The sequence below is a fragment of the Nerophis ophidion genome, linkage group LG10 (assembly GCF_033978795.1).
Source record: "Nerophis ophidion isolate RoL-2023_Sa linkage group LG10, RoL_Noph_v1.0, whole genome shotgun sequence".
Taxonomy (NCBI): domain Eukaryota; kingdom Metazoa; phylum Chordata; class Actinopteri; order Syngnathiformes; family Syngnathidae; genus Nerophis; species Nerophis ophidion.
Window position 1 is genome coordinate 73,475,255 of NC_084620.1, and position 17,649 is coordinate 73,492,903.

Sequence of the window (17,649 nt, forward strand, 5' to 3'; positions counted from 1 at the left end):
TGAATCTTTTGCAATTTGTCCAATTAATATTGGAGAAGTCACAGTAGAAAGATGGAGGTGGGAAGCTTTACCCTTTAGCCACACAAACACACAGTGATTCCTTGTTTGAAATTCCCGGAGGTGAAGCTTTCCTATGGATCAGAGCGGTCAAGCGAACATGGATCCTGACCACACGTCAACCAGCAGTTTTGGGTGAGAAAATTGTGGTAAAAAGTCGCCACTTACCGGAGATCAGTTGAGCTTGTGCCATCCATACAGCTGCCGTCAACTTCCTTCAAATACTGGCCTCAAGACACCCGTGGACACACCCCTCTGACTATCAGGTAATATTAAACTCACTAAAACACTAGCAACACAATAGAAAGATAAGGGATTTCCCAGGTTTATCCTGATAAATGTGTCTAAAAACATCAGAATCCGTCCCAATGCAATCGCCTTTTTTTTTAAACTTGATTTATTTTATTTTTTTCTAATCCGTCGCTATCAATATCCTCAAACACAAATCTTTCATCCTCGCTCAAATTAATGGGGAAATTGTCGTTTTCTCGGTCCAAATAGCTCTTTTTATTGGAGGCTCCGATTAAAAACAATGTGAGGATGTGAGGAGCCCTCACACGGGTGACGTCATCGTCTGCGACTTCCGGTAAAGGCAGGGCTTTTCTGTTAGCGACCAAAAGTTGCGAACTTTATCGTGGATGTTCTCTACTAAATCCTTTCAGCAAAAATATGGCAACATCGCAAAATGATGAAGTATGACACATAGAATGGACCTGCTAACCCCGTTTAAATAAGAACATCTCATTTCTGTAGGCCTTTAGGTCTTATAATCAAGGAATAATGAGGTCACACTGATATTAGAACATTAATGCTAAGGTTTCATCCAGTAGTGGACCGGTTATGGCTGATGATGATGATGATGATGATGAAGATGTATCTGTGCAAGTGAACAAATGGATCCACAAGGGACAACAACCCTTTCCACAGACTACACACACATAGTAAACATCAATCTTAGAAGCCCAGAACAATATATTTGAAGAAGACTTTAGGGTTGAAAGTGAAGATGTGAGGTGAAATAAGTACAAATGCAGCAATAAAAACAAGCAACTCCACTCACGATGGCTCTAAAGTTCAGTGATGTGTTGCTAACTTCAGCCTTTTTCTTCTTTGTTGATGTTTTGCAGGAGTTAACATCCATGATGTAATAATACTGCTCAGTCCACGTTTTGTTAACAATTTTATTCATTCATTCTTTTAATTGGATAATAACATCAATAAAAATGCAATGGAAGAAAATGTGTGAACAAAAAACAACTGTAAATAATAAGAAGTTCTCTCTTTAACAATGAGAAAATAAAATAAAATAGTAGCTACATACATGATATTCAATAAATGCACACAACTTAAAAGTAATTCCAGAACAACATAGAATAACAGTAGAAGATGAGAAGCACTACTACATACAACATCAAATATACATTCATATTAAACATGCTGTGTTTTAAAGTACATTTAGCACAATCACTGCTTAAGTGTTTTTAAATCCCTGCAGCTTCCATGACTGTTACACACTTGTGTTTACTGACCTGATTCTTAATCATGAATGTTTTATCGCACACAGTGCAACTAAACGGTTTCTCTCCAGTGTGTGTTCTCATGTGTCTGGTCATGACAAGCTTTGTGGAGAAGCTATTCTTACAAACAGAGCAAGTAAAAGGTTTCTCTCCAGTATGTGTTCTCATGTGCGTGGACATGTTAAGCTTTCTGGAAAACCCCTTGTTACAAAGAGAGCAAGTAAAAGGTTTCTCTCCAGTGTGTGTTCTCATGTGTCTTTTCATTTGCTCATTTATGGAGAATCTTTTGGGACACACTGAGCATGGAAAAGGTTTCTCTCCAGTGTGTGTTCTCATGTGTGTGGTCATGTGTTGCTTTCTGGAGAAAGTTTTCTTACAAACCGAGCAAGGAAAAGGTTTCTCTCCAGTGTGTGTTCTCATGTGTGTGATCATGTTTTGCTTAGTGGCGAAACTCTTCTTACAAAAAGAACAAGTAAAAGGATTCTCTCCAATGTGTGTTCTCATGTGTCTGGTCAAGCGTTGCTTTAAGGAGAAACTCTTCTTACAAACAGAGCAAGTAAAAGGTTTCTCTCCAGTATGTGTTCTCATGTGTACTGTAAAAAGACTCTTCCATCTAAATGATTTCCCACATTGAGAGCAGTCAAAGTGTTTGTTGTTAGTGTGATGTCTCGTATCACCTTTAGAGTCATTTTTACTCTCCAAAGGTTTTTGGATGTGGTCACTGTGATCAGAAGAGTGTGACATCATGTGGTCCATGTCTGACAGTGGAGCAAAGATGCTGTCTGGTTCTGACTTTATATCTTCACAATGCTCTCCATCAGCTTCTGTGATGTGTTGACTTACAAGCTCCGCCCCTCTGTTCTCCTCACTTTGACTGTGATGAAGCTGTAAGGACTGAGCTTCATCTTCATCATGAAGCTGCTCCTCTTTAATGTGGGAGGGGGCCTGTAGCTCCTTCTGTCCCACACTGGAGCTCCACTCTTGCTGCTTGGATGGAATCTCTTCATGACTCTCTGCTGACACCTGCTGGACGACTGCAGAACATAGAACACGAATGAGGTGTTACTGTATTGAAGTTTGCAGTATTCAAACTATTCACATGTGAGCTAGGCCAAACAGACAGTGATGGGCAAGCAACCTGGAAAATGTAGTAAGCTAAGCTACAAGTTACTCCCAATTAAATGTAGCTAAGCTATCCTCAGAGAATTGTAGCAAGCTACACTACACGCTACACTGCAAAAGTAGCTTGCCACATCAAAGCTACATTTAACAGCATTTCTATCTATTGGCCCACATGTATAATATCAGTGTTAATGTAACTGAGAGTGTACACATGGACCCAGTGAGAGAACTACATGTCTTCAACTCATCACTGAGCTTGTTCCACCATTTAACTCCTAAAACTGTGATACATTTGCATTTTATATTCCTTCTTACTTTACCTATTTCAAAAATCAATATCCCCCGTAAATGATAGTTTTCTCCTCTTAATTGAAATAACCTAAGAATACAAGCTGGAAGACTGTTGCTGTAAACATTTACACAAACTTCAACACAATATGTTAAATATGGAAAAATAAAAGAATAATATAACTGTGGAGAGGGGCGTGGCCTACGCGTTCCCTGCGGGCGGGGCGTGTGCAGGGGCCGGCCAGGAAGCAGCATACAGGTGAGCAGATACCTCAGCTGGAGCGAGTGATCCAATCACCTGTTCCCTTTATCAGCAGCCTTGGAGATCTTGAGGGGAAAGATGATGAGAGTGACGGAGAGAGAAAGACACAGACGGCGAGATACAGTGAACAAACTGGAGAGCACTGGACTGATGCAGTTGCATGTACTGCCATCAATAAAAGTGTAAATCACTGAGACCGAGTGTGGTGATTCCAGCCAAACAACGGGGGATCTGGGACAGAGACCTTCCACAGTGGCGCCCAACTAAGGAAGAATCCAGGAAAGATGTCGGCACCAAACCCCTTGGAAGCGCTTGGACAAGTGCTGGCGCAAGTATCAGCAGCAAGTCAGCAACAATCGCGACTGTTAAAACGCTAATGGACAAGGCGGAAGCGGGAGGGATGTCAGCCATGAAACGCATGGTAGAGGGGGAGGATCCTCAAACATTCCTGGACGTGTTCGAGGCGGCAAACAGGTGGCCGGAAGAAGAGTGGGGAGCAAAACTGCTGCCGCTCCTGGTGGGGGAGGCGCAGCGGGCGGTGTTGAGTCTATCGGCATCTGCCCGCCTGCAATACACTAACCTCCGTTAAGCCATCCTGGACCGGATCGGCAGCAGCCCCGGGGATCACAGACGCAGATTTAGAGCGATGACGCTGGAGCCAGAAGACCGAGCGTTCGTGTTCGCCTACCGGCTGAGGGACGCAGCGACCCGGTGGCTCCGGCCCAATGGACAGGATCCAGGTGTGCTGGAAAGCATCGTTTTGGAGCGGTTCCTGGACGCCATCCCGGCTAGGACATCAGCGTGGGTGAGATACCACAGCCCCCCGAGCGTAAAAGCAGCGGTGAGGTTGGCGGAGGAACACCTAGCAGTGCAGAGGGAGGCAACCCCGAGGACGGCCGCAGGATCCACCCCAGCACTCCGGCGTCAACTCGCCCCGCGATGGGGGGGTATGGAGCGGGCAAGATCACCCGGGCATAAAGACCAGGTTTTCCTGGTGGCCACACAAACACTTACACACACACACGCAGGCACGCACACACGCACACACACACCACTAACGTTGGGACACGGGTTAACAATAAATCTGATGTGTGCATGTTGCAGGTTCCCAGTGCTGCGGCGAGAGGGCTTCCCTCGCAGAGGGCACCTCAACTTCCAGGGCTGGTGTGCTGGGGGTGCAGACAACCCGGTCACGTGCGCAGGGATTGCTCCATGATGGAGGTGGGGCAGGCAATGCGGGTTGTCGAGCCGCCAGCACCCGCTCCCGATCCAGGAGAGACGTGCTACGTCCCGGTAAGAGTACAAGGGGGTACATATCAGGCGATTGTGGACTCGGGCTGTAAGCAGTCCCTGATCCACCAAAACCTGGTTCGACCCGATGGCTTAACATTTGGGGTATGACGAGACACTTAATCGAGTCATGGTCCAATTCTATTGGCCAGGCCTCCGGGCGGATGTGCGCCGGTGGTGCGCAGCCTGGCCAGACTGCCAGCTGGTGAATCCAGCGGCCACTCCACGGGCACCGTTACGCCCATTATCGCTCATAGAGGTTCCATTCAAGAGAATTGGCATGGACCTCATCGGACCATTTCACCCGAGTACACGGGGACATCGCTTTGTTTTAGTCCTGGTGGATTACGCAACGCGGTATCCCGAAGCAAAGCCTTTGCACTCTATCTCCGCCAAAAGTGTCGCGCAAGCACTGTTTCAGGTCATCTCCCAAGATGGAATCCCAAAAGAGATTCTGACTGACGTCCTTTATGTCACGCATTATAAAAGAACTGTACGGATTATTGGGGATAAAAGCGATCCGCACCAGCGTGTACCTGCCACAAACGGATGGACTGGTGGAGAGATTGAATAAAACGCTGAAAACAATGAGCCGTAAATTTATGCACAAGAACAAACATAATTGGGTAAATGGTTGGATCCCCTCATGTTTGCGATGCAGGAGGTACCCCAGGCCTCACTTGGTTTTGCACCGTGTGAGTTATTGTACGGCCGGAGGCCTGGCGAAGTCTTGGACGTCATTAAAGAAAGCTGGGAGGAGGGTCCAAGCTCCAGCAAAAATTAGTTACAGTACGTCCTTGACATGCGAGCAAAACTCCACCAGGTGGGGCACTTGTCACGCGAGAATTTACTCCGTGCCCAAGAGCGTCAGCGGCGCAAGTATAACCGGGGAACCCAACTGCATAAATTCACACCGGGAGAGAACGTGCTTGTATTCCACCGCCCGGCCTGAATCGGGCGGTGGAGGCATGTGGAGAGGGGCGTGGCCTACGCCTTCCCTGCGGGCGGGGCATGTGCAGGGATTGGCCACGAAGCAGCAGACAGGTGAGCCTATACCTCAGATGGGGCGAGTTATCTAATCACCTGTTCCTTTATCAGCAGCGTTGGAGATCTTAAGGGGAAAGATGATGAGAGTGACGGAGAGAGAAAGACACAGACGGCGAGATACAGTGAACAAACTGGAGAGCACTGGACTGATGCAGTTGCATGTACTGCCATCAATAAAAGTGTACATCACTGAGACCGAGTGTGGTGATTCCAGCCAAGCAAAGGGGGATCTGGGACAGAGACCTTCCACAATAACATTCGCAGACATGTCTTATTCGGCATGTTTTACTTTATAAAGAGAATGAATAGATTTGGATATTTTTCCCTTTACTGTATTTTTCGGATTATAAATCGCTCCGGAGAATAAGTCGCACCGGACGAAAATGCATAATTAGAGAAGGCATTGATTGATTGATTGATTGATACTTTTATTAGTAGATTGCACAGTACAGTACATATTGTGTACAATTGACCACTAAATGGTAACACCCCAATAAGTTTTTCAACTTGTTTAAGTCGGGGTCCACGTTCATCAATTCATGGCAAAAAAACACATATAAGTCGCACTAAAGTATAAGTTGTATTTTTGGGGGGAAATGTATTTAAATAAAATCCAACACCAAGAATAGACATTTGATAGGCAATTTAAAATAAACAAAGAATAGTGAACAACAGACTGAATAAGTGTAGGTTATATGAGGCATAAATAACCAACTGAGAAGGTGCCTGCTGTGTTAACCTAACATATTATGCTAAGAGTCATTCAAATAACTATAACTTATAGAACATGCTATACCTTTACCAAACTATCTCTCACTCCTAATCGCTAAATCTCATGAAATCTTATTCCTCGGTGTCGCTTCTAAACAACTCTGCCAACTCGAAAGTAGACAATGTGCGGCTTCCTCTTCTATCGGTACGTCTGGTCTCTTATGTAAATGAGATAAATAATATTTATTGATATTTTACAGTAATGTGTGAATAAGTTTCACACATAAGTCCCTCCAGAGTATAAATCGCACCCCTGGCCAAACTAGGAAAAAGAAATGTGATTTTTAATCCGAAAAATACGGTATATATTCAACATAATTTACTATCAATTATTCTTCCCAATAATTTAGTTTCATATACTCTATCAATTTCCAATTGATTTAATTTTGCTTCACAATTTGTCCTTGCACCACTTAACACCACAAATTAAGTTTTCTTATCATTTAAATGATAACTTATAGATATCAAAACATTTTTTTAGCTGAATCAACTCAACTTCTATTAACCTCAACACTTCCTTCAAGTATTCTCCTGAACAATATACATGTGTATCATCTGCAAACATAATACATTTTAATCTATTAGATACTGAACAAATATCATTTAAATAACGAGCCTGGTGGAACCACACACACACACACACACACACACACACGCATGTATAAATATATTATATATATACAAACCCCGTTTCCATTTGAGTTGGGGAATTGTGTTAGATGTAAATATAAACAGAATACAATGATTTGCAAATAATTTTCAAGCCATATTCAGTTGAATATGCGACAAAGACAACATATTTGATGTTCAAACTGATAAACATTTTTTTGTTTGCAAATAATCATTAACTTTAGAATTTGATGCCAGCAACACGTGACAAAGAAGTTGGGAAAGGTGGCAATAAATACTGATAAAGTTGAGGAATGCTCATCAAACACTTATTTGGAACATCCCACAGGTGTGCAGGCTAATTGGGAACAGGTGGGTGCCATGATTGGGTATAAAAGCAGCTTCCATGAAATGCTAAGTAATTCACAAACAAGGATGGGGTGAGGGTCACCAATTTGTAAGCAATTTGTCGAAAAGCTTTAGAACAACATTTCTCAACGAGCTATTGCAAAGAATTTAGGGATTTTACCATCTACGGTCCGTAAAATCATCAAAAGGTTCAGAGAACTTGGAGAAACAGTCCTGTCGCATGTGTTACATTTGTCCGATATTTAAATGTTTTTTAGTAAAATAAAGCCACACTTTCGACCGTCGACGCCCGATATCCATGCTTGACTGACTCGCTCGGCTACATAGGCTCGGCTATGCTAACACTTCCAGCGGTGGGCGCTTCTTCGTTGGTGTTCAGCGGCTTCTTCTTCCGGGTCGGCGGACATATCATTTGTTTCCGGTCGGCGGACTGGGTATCGAAACTAGGAATCGAAATTTAAACTTTTGAACAATTCCGGGAGAATCTGAAAGTTAGTCCCGGTTCCAATCGATACTCGATACCCAACCCTAGTCACGGGGGCAGCAGCCTAAGCAGGGAAGCCCAGACTTCCCTCTCCCCAGCCACTTCGTCCAGCTCTTCAAAGGGAATCCCGAGCCGTTCCCAGGCCAGCCGGGAGACATAGTATTCCCAACGTGTCCTGGGTCTTCCCCGTGGCCTCCTACCGGTTGGACGTGCCCTAAATCCTGACCAGATGCCCGAACCACCTCATCTGGCTCCTCTCCATGGGGAGGAGTAGCGGCTTTACTTTGAACTCCTCCCGGATGACAGAGCTTCTCACCCTATCTCTAAGGGAGAGACCCGCCACACGGCGGAGGAAACTCATTTCAGCCGCTTGTACCCGTGATCTTGTCCTTTTGGTCATGACCCAAAGCTCATGACCATAGGTGAGGATGCGAACGTAGATCGACCGGTAAATTGAGAGCTTTGCCTTCCGGCTCAGCTCCTTCCTCACCACAACGGATCGGTACAACGTCCGCATTACTGAAGACGCCGCACCGATCCGCCTGTCGATTTCACGATCCCCTCTTCCCTCACTCGTGAACAAGACTCCTAGGTACTTGAACTCCTCCACTTGGGGCAGGGACTGCTCCCCAACCCGGAGATGGCATTTCACCCTTTTCCGGGCAAGAACCATGGACTCAGACTTGGAAGTGCTGATTCTCATTCCGGTCGCTTCACACTCGGCTGCGAACCGATCCAGTGAAAGCTGAAGATCCTGGCCAGATGAAACCATCAGGACCACATCATCTGCAAAAAGGAGAGACCTAATCCTGTGGCCACCAAACCGAAACCCCTCAACGCCTTGACTGCGCCTAGAAATTATTTCCATAAAAGTTATGAACAGAATGGCTGACAAAGGACAGCCTTGACGGAGTCCAACCCTCACTGGAAATGTGTTTGACTTACTGCCGGCAATGCAGACCATGTTGTGACACTGATCGTACAGAGAGTGGACCGCCACAATAAGACAGTCCGATACCCCATACTCTTTGAGCACTCCCCACAGGACTTCCCAAAGGGACACGGTCGAATGCCTTCTCCAAGTCCACAAAGCACATGTAGACTGGTTGAGCAAACTCCCATGCACCCTCAAGGACCCTGCCGAGCATATAAAGCTGGTCCACAGTTCCACGACCAGGATGAAAACCACAGTGTTCCTCCTGAATCCGAGGTTCGACTATCCGGCGTAGCCTCCTCTCCAGTACACCTGAATAAACCTTACCGGGAAGGCTGAGTAGTGTGATCCCACGTTAGTTGGAACACACCCTCCGGTCCTCCCGCTTCTTAAAGAGAGGGACCACCACCCCGGTCTGCCAATCCAGAGGTACCGCCCCTGATCTGATCCGTACCATACACGGTGTTGACATTGCACTGCTTCCCCTTCCTGAGGCGGCTGAAGGTGGTCTAGAATCGCTTCAAAGCCGCCTGGAAGTCGTTTTCCATGGCTTCTTCTCCTATGTTTGAGTCTTTGCCTCCGCGACCGCTGAAGCTGCACACCGCTTGGCCTGTCGGTACCTGTCCACTGCCTCCGGAGTCCTATGAGCCAAAATAACTCGATAGGTCTCCTTCTTCAGCTTGACGGCATCCCTCACTGCTGGTGTCCACCAACAGGTTCTGGGATTACCGCCGCGACAAGCACCAACTACCTTGTGGCCACAGCTCCAATCAGCCGCCTCCGCAATAGAGGTGCGGAACATGGTCCACTCGGACTCAATGTCCAGCACCTCCCTCGTGACATGTTCAAATTTCTTCCGGAGGTGGGAATTGAAACTTTCTCTGACAGGAGACTGCCAGACGTTCCCAGCAGACCCTCACAATGCGCTTGGGTCTGCCAGGTCTGTCCGGCATCCTCCCCCACCATCGCAGCCAACTCCCCACCAGGTGGTGATCGGTAGAAAGCTCCGCCTCTCTCTTCACCTGAGTGTCCAAAACATAAGGCCGCAAATCCGATGACACAACTACAAAGTCGACCATGGAACTGCGGCCTAGGGTGTCCTGGTGCCAAGTGCACATATGGACACCCCTTATGTTTGAACATGGTGTTTTTTATGGACAAACTGTGACGAGCACAAAGTCCAATAACAAAACACCACTCGGGTTGAGATCCGGGCGGCCATTCTTCCCAATCACGCCTCTCCAGGTTTCATTGTCGTTGCCAACATGACAGTGAAGTCTCCCAGTAGGACAAGGGAATCACCCGGGGGGTGCACTTTCCAGTTTACCCTCGAGTGTACCCAAAAAGGGTGGGTACTCTGAACTGCTGTTTGGTGCATAAGCACAAACAACAGTCAGGACCTGTCCCCCCCACCCGAAAGCGGAGGAAGTCTACCCTTTCGCCCACTGGGTTGAACTCCAACGTGCAGGCTTTGAGCCGGGGGGCAACAAGAATTGCCACCCCAGCCCGTCGCCTCTCAATGCCGGCAACGCCAGAGTGGAAGAGAGTCTATCCCCTCTCGAGAAAAGTGGTTCCAGAGCCCTTGCTGTGCGTCGAAGTGAGTCCGACTATATCCAGCCGGAACTTCTCCACTTCACGCACTAGCTCAGGCTCCTTCCCCCCAGTGAGGTGACGTTCCACGTCCCGAGAGCGAGCTTCTTTAGCCGAGGATCGGACCGCCAAGTTCTCTGCCTTCGGCTGCCGCCCAGCTCACATCGCACTCGACCTCTATAGCCCCTGCTATGGGTGGTGAGCCCATTGGAGGGGTGACCCACATTGCCTCTTCGGGCTGTGCCCGGTCGGGGCCCATGGGAACAGGCCCGGCCACCAGGCGCTCGCCATCGTGCCACACCTCCGGGCCTGGCTCCAGAGCGGGGCCCCGGTGACCTGAGTCTGGGCGAGGGAAATCTGGGTCCATGATTTTTCTTCTTCACAGAGGTCTTCGAGCTGCTCTTTGTCTGATCCCTCAACTAGGACCTGCTTGCCTTGAGAGACCCTACCAGGGGGCATAAAGCCCCCGGACAACATAGCTCCTAGGATCTTTTGGACACTCAAACTCCTCTACCATGATAAGGTGGCAGCTCAGAGAGGAGGTCATACCAAAGACTATAAAAAAATGTGACCCATTACCTCCCTTCTTGGCACTCAGCATCAAAGGTTGTAATTGGGGGTTGTATCACCATAAATGATTCCCGGGCGCGGCACCGCTGCTGCCCACCTCCACCTCACTTCCCAGGGGGTCAAGGGGATGGGTCAAATGCAGAGAACACATTTCAACACACCTAGTGTGTGTGTGACAATCATTGCTACTTTAACTTAAACTTAAACTTTTTTTAATGGATCGCCAGGAGGACGGTTGATAAAATATGGCCGTGACTCGTCGTGAGAAAAGTGTGTTCACTTCAAAATGACACCTTGTGAGTGAATTTGAAAATAAAATATTGTTATGCAACAAACTTTTGTGTGGTGTTGCTTCCTTATTTGTCATCATTTAGCGCTGATTTTAACGTGTAGTGGCAGCAGCTGAACTGAATGTCACACCGTGTCATAATTAAATTGGTCAGCTGGAACAACAGATAGCAGTATCATTAATAATAATAATAATGGGTTAGATTTATTTTGCACTTTTCTATATACTAGACCAGGGGTCGGCAACCCGCGGCTCCGGAGCCGCATGCAGCTCTTTGGCCACTCTGATGAGGCTCAGCTGCACATGGCTCAGCTGCATAATCACCGACCCCCTCCCCCCCGTCATTGTTTTGGGGGGTTTCCGGATTTTGGTGCCTCTCCCGGGGCTATCATTCTCGGACTTTCACTCGGACTACAATAGTGAGGGCGTGCCGTGACAGCTTTACTTTTAACGTCCTCTACAATATGTCATCACCCGCCTTTACACCATGTTATCTTCGTGCCGGCCAGAAGCATGCATCTTGCTGCTCCCATCGTCACACGTACGAGATTGCAAGGGATATAGTCAACAGTCATATAGGTTACACTGAAGGTTGTGATATAAACAACTTTAACACTCTTACTAATATGCGCCACACTATGAACCCACACCAAACAAGAATGACAAACACATTTCGGGAGAACATCCTCACAGTAACACAACATAAACGCAACATAACAATTACCCAGAAACTTTTGCATCTATGACTCTTTAAGGCTATATTATACACGTCCGCGCCCCCAACTCCGCCCACCTCAACAGACGCATGGAGGGGGGGGGGCGGGGTTTGGTCCTAGCGGGGTGTAAAATATAGCCTGAAAGAGTCATGGAAGATTGGGATTCTGGGTATTTGTTATGTTGCGTTTATGTTGCCACAATAAAGTTTATGCCAATTTATTGTGGCATGTTTTGTAGGGTAAAATAATCCCACACAGCTGACATTTTTACCGTAACTTTTAATTCACACGTCCGTCTTAACGGTTAGAACACAGACCTGTGAAGTTTTGAAAGTGTTCTGGAATATGCAGAACAGAGTTTAGGGAGCAGCAGAAGAGTGGAATGTATTATTTAAATCGGTGCGTTGGAAAACGCGGACCAGAGTTTTTAAAAAAACTGGATCTGGATCGGCATTTTCCCATGCCTTGCCGATATGCATTTTTTGGCAAATACTGGCGGCTGATCCGATCCAAATATTGGATCGGGACAACCCTAATGTGTACACAGCATTACCCTTCTCGCTTAGCTTCTACTCAAACAATTAGCCAGTCACTGTGGATTTCAGTTCAACAACTGGGGCGGCATAGCTCGGTTGGTAGAGCGACCGTGCCAGCAACTTGGGGGTTGCAGGTTCGATTCCCGCTTCCCCCATCCTAGTCACTGCCGTTGTGTCCTTGGGCAAGACACTTTACCCACCTGCTCCCAGTGCCACCCACACTGGTTTAAATGTAACTTAGATATTGGGTTTCACAATGTAAAGCGCTTTGAGTCAATAGAGAAAAGCGCTATATAAATATAATTCACTTCACTTCACAACTGAAAATACTTCAATAAAGTTATGTTTCCAATGCTCATCGTTGTGCTCATTCATGTCCATGGTGTCATGGTCCACGTCTTGGACCATGTCATACTCTGGTTTTGTTTCTGTTTTGTTATCATCCTGTGTTGTATTTGGCTCTCTTAGGTCCCGGTGGCACTTCCTGGTTTGTTTCTGTTGTCCTAGCAACGCATTTGTGTCACCTGCTTCCCGTGTGATCACGCACACCTGCCCCGGATTTATCTCCTTATTTAAGACCGCTTTTGTTGGACATTCGCTCTCGGACTGTAGTTTGCTATACGCAACAGATGAAGTCGCATTCCCGCATGTTGAGAAAATACTTTTGTTATTAGATTAGCGTCCATGCTATTTTGTTTGTCTGCTTGTCCCTAGTTTACATACCAGCGCTTTTTGTTCATTCTAGCTCCCACGCTAGTTCTGTTGGTTTTTGTTAGTGCCTTTGTGCCAGTGTCTTTGGTTCACCCTGTGTTCCATCCTCCGCTGCACCCACGACAGAACAACTTCACCACGATGCCAGCGAGACGTTACAGATGGGGTTTTAACTTTAAGGGGACCGCGTGCGGTAAAGAAATATAGTCCGTTGGCGAGCAATAAAAAATACTATGAATGTCTTTCTTTGTTGCTCAAACGACGCCTGCGCATACATGCTGCTTCTGGTGAGTCAAAATGCATGGAAAGAGAACACAAAAATGCCACAAAAGAAAAAGATCAAATCTGTTATTGCTGCTCAGCAGAAATCTGCAGTTCATATTTTGTGCTTCCAATCAACGTTCTCTCTAATCCTGTGCAATTGCGCACTGCTAATGTGTCCTCTGCACACGGCAAATCTATGCCACTCCAAAATCTAACTAAAAAATAAGCGCATAACAATTTTCAATGTAACTGACGGCCACAACAGAGAAAAACGTTTTCATCATCACCGTTCAATTATTGGAACGTCTGTCGAAACGCTCGAAGGAGGACATGAATTCCAGCGATGCCTTTATTGAGCTAAATTTTTGTCGGCCACAAACACGTGACCAAAACATTGGTAAAAAAGTTCCTATCTAGCAAAATTGGACATTTTCTGCCGCACAAACCAGACCAAAACCAAGTTTGTCATTTCAATAGCAGCCGCTCGCACTTTCCCACGTGCACCAACACATGCACTAATGGCACTTAGCCAGTCATGCCTTTACAGACACACAAAAAGCTATAACAATCAAATGTGTGCTTATTCTAGTGTCATTTATTAAGAATCCTAATTTATAAATATTAATCAAGAAATGGGGCTTCACGGTGGCAGAGGGGTTAGTGCGTCTGCCTCACAATACGAAGGTCCTGCAGTCCTGGGTTCAAATCCAGGCTTGGGATCTTTCTGTGTGGAGTTTGCATGTTCTCCCCGTGAATGCGTGGGTTCCCTCCGGGTACTCCAGCTTCCTCCCACTTCCAAAGACATGCACCTGGGGATAGGTTGATTGGCAACACTAAATGGTCCCTAGTGTGTGAATGTTGTCTGTCTTTCTGTGTTGGCCCTGTGATGAGGTGGCGACTTGTCCGGGGTGTACCCCGCCTTCCGCCCGATTGTAGCTGAGATAGGCGCCAGCGCCCCCCGCGACTCCGAAAGGGAATAAGCGGTAGAAAATGGATGGATGGATGGATAATCAAGAAATGCTGTTATTTTAAAGAAATACTTATACAAATATATATTATACAATCACAAAGTTACAGGAATGTACAGTACACATGATCCCATGCTTACATCTCATTGTGCAACATGTGAATGTTTTAGCGGGAACTAGATGCCAAACCTGAAAGGGTACAATTTGTTTCCAAAGCAGGACCCCTACCCAGACATACAATACTAGTACACAGCTCATGAAAAAAATATATTTTTTGTTACTGTCATTGTAAGTGGTCTAAAACACTATTAGTAGAAAACAATCTCATGGAAATTAATGCTGTCATGTGATTATAATAATAAGAAATGTCACTTATTCAGGCAGGTTAGAAATAAGTTCATAATTTTAAAAGAGACTCAACTGTTTGCAAATTGTGCTCTTACATTTTTCCAACAAAAAAATTAAGACCACCAAAGGACATGTTTTGTTACCATTAGTGGTTTAACAGAACATTTTAGTGTCTATATTCCCCACAAATTCTGATTATATTGTATCTATATTCAATGATAGCTGGCGTTAGATCAGGGGTCTGCAACCTGCGGCTCTGGAGCCACATGAGGTTCTTTCATGCCTCCGTCGTGGCTCCCTTTGGCTTTGAAACCGAATGTCAACAAATAATGGTTACTTGATCTATTATATTTCATTTTATTTAGTTAGTTTATTTTAATTCAACAGTTGTTATTTTGGAGAGTTCTGGGATCTTGTCATAGGAAAATAAAACCCATGTGAATATATTGTGGATGTAAATGTATGTCACAGCCCTTATGCGACATCTCTTGCTGCCATGCAATTAAATTGTTTTTAGCGGTCAACCCCTAGCAATGGACGGATCAACAAAGATAGATATTTTATTTACTTACATTTTTATAAATTTGCTGTTTTTATTGATGACTAGGTAGTTGTTTTCAATTTTTAGTCAAATAAATATGCTGTAGTTGTATGCTTTCAGAATGTTGGAATGAGTTGATTTTTATTTTTGTATTCATTAATAAGGGAAAGAAGAGTGTATTTTGTTTCTAATGTTCAAAATAATTTGATGATTTGCTTTGTTATACCCAGAAATAAATCAAATACATGTTTGATGTCATAAGTGTAACAAAACTATAAGTGGTGTTATCGTCATTTTAGGAATCTAACAAGAGTTTGTGGCTCTAGGTGGGTTTTATTTGGGGGAAACAGGCTAAAATGTCTCTTTGTATGCTGAAGGTTGCCGACCCCTGCGTTAGATCAACACACAAAGCTAATGTGCGTGTACATGTTTTGCATGTGTGGAGTTACATCATTTTGTGCTAAAAGCCATATTCTGCTTTCATGAATAAATGTTTGCCTTTTAGACATTGTGTTAACATTATCTGATTTTTTACCTAATTTAAACAAATCACCGTTCCTGGGGACTGACTCCATTGAAAACCTATCAGTGTCACTTCTCATTCTGGCATGTGTATGCGTGGCATTATGATCAGTAATGGACATGCATGTGCTGTCAGTCATGTTATGTTACTGATACATGCTACTGGACTATACTTTTATAGTATTACTTGGCTATAAAAAGCTGAATGAGGTCTTATTAGTATGAGTGCACATGTGTGTTACTGTATATTGTTGTTTGAGTGCTGATATTATAATTGTTATATAGAACACTTCGTATTACTTTTAATTTTTTACTGTGCCACCAAATGTTTATAGTACTAAATGAAAACATTTGCTAGCAAAAAAGCAAGGCGTACATCCCATATCATTGAATGTATATTCTATCAGGACAACAACAACATGACTGCAAAGTGTTAGTTGCTTCTCTCGGACTGTTTCTGTGTACGTGCACACGCTCCCAGTGTGTGTACGAGACAGCAGTAAGTGACAAGCATGAACGCCAAACTAATTCCTAACCAGTTTTATTCAATTTAATTATCCATCCATTTTGTACCACTTGTCCCCTTCGGGGTCGCTGGAACCTATCTCAGTTAGTAATTGTGGAAAAAAATGGACATTTAAAAATATGTATACGTTCTGTTAAACCACTAATAGTAACATAAGCAAGCTGGTGACGATCGAGTTATATTTTTTTGTAAGAAAAAAACTAACTTTAAGCAATTTGCAAACGGACACTTTAATTTTAGCTGTTGTATTGATTTGCTGACTACCTCTGCAACAAAACTTAGGAATGTTTTCTGTTGATTATCCATGTTCTTCTTTAGTTACAATACTCTGTTCCATGAATCTTCTTTCATCTGCATGCCAGATTGTTTACTTTCACTTGACAAGGCTACTCCATTCACTTCAATCATACCAAATGTCCATTTCTTGTTAACAATCAAATATAAAGTTAGTAAACATTTGAGAGTAGGAAGCAAACAAACCTGTTCTGTGTAACACAACTTGATGTTTCTTGAAAACAGCGTCCAGTATTTGATAGTTTTCCTCTTTTGTTCTAGAAAGTTCCGCCTCGTATTCTGCTATCGTTCTTTCTAACACTACAAATATTTCTTCAACGGCAGCAGTTAGTCGCTGATCCACCAACGCTCTCAACATTTGTAATGTAGACATTTTCACACAATCACAACCACTTGATCTCTATTTAGCGATGTGTTGATAACTTCTGTGTCTTCTGTTAGCAGCTAACAAGCTAAGCTAACTAGCGAGCTAAGCTAACTAACAAGCAAAGATAGCACGAGAAGCGGCACAGTGCTTCTAGCGCATCGAGACCACTTTATCCTTAACTAAAGAATCAAATTTGTATTTTATACGACGAAAATATTTCAAACTGTAGATCAAATAATAAGACTGACTTATTAACGTAAAGGATAACGGCTTTCTGTCAATGTGCTTTCACGACAGTTAGCACACTTGACGTTACAAGACAGTACTGCTCTGTTCTGCCGCCTTTCGTTTACGCCAGAAGCTGGGAATGACGTCACAGCCGAGTGGCGGAGGAGAAAACACAGAGACTATTGTCACATGATAGTATCTTCAAGACACTTGACACATTTGGCTTCGGCAATTTTTTTCTGCAAAACAATGAAGACGTTGTACTGCAATGGTAATAGCTCCATAACGCTCAAATCTGCTACATAGGGAGGACATGCAAACTCCACACAGAAAAATCCCGAGCCCGGGATTGAACCCTGACTACTCAGGACTTTCGTATTGTGACACAGACGCACTAACCCCTTTTCCACCGTGCTGCCAGATATAGAT

General features: G+C 44.7%; 1 protein-coding gene across 1 annotated transcript; it reads right to left on the reverse strand.

Annotated features, from left to right (window-relative positions):
• Positions 1-1,228: 1,228 nt before the first annotated feature.
• LOC133561277 (gastrula zinc finger protein XlCGF57.1-like) lies at positions 1,229-17,235 on the reverse strand. Its single transcript, XM_061914638.1, has 2 exons — positions 16,812-17,235; positions 1,229-2,608 (listed from the first exon to the last, which is right to left on the reverse strand). The coding sequence occupies exons 1-2, from the start codon at positions 16,996-16,998 to the stop codon at positions 1,539-1,541; spliced, it is 1,257 nt and encodes a 418-aa protein (XP_061770622.1). The 5' UTR covers positions 16,999-17,235; the 3' UTR covers positions 1,229-1,538.
• Between the last annotated feature and the right edge of the window lie 414 nt (positions 17,236-17,649).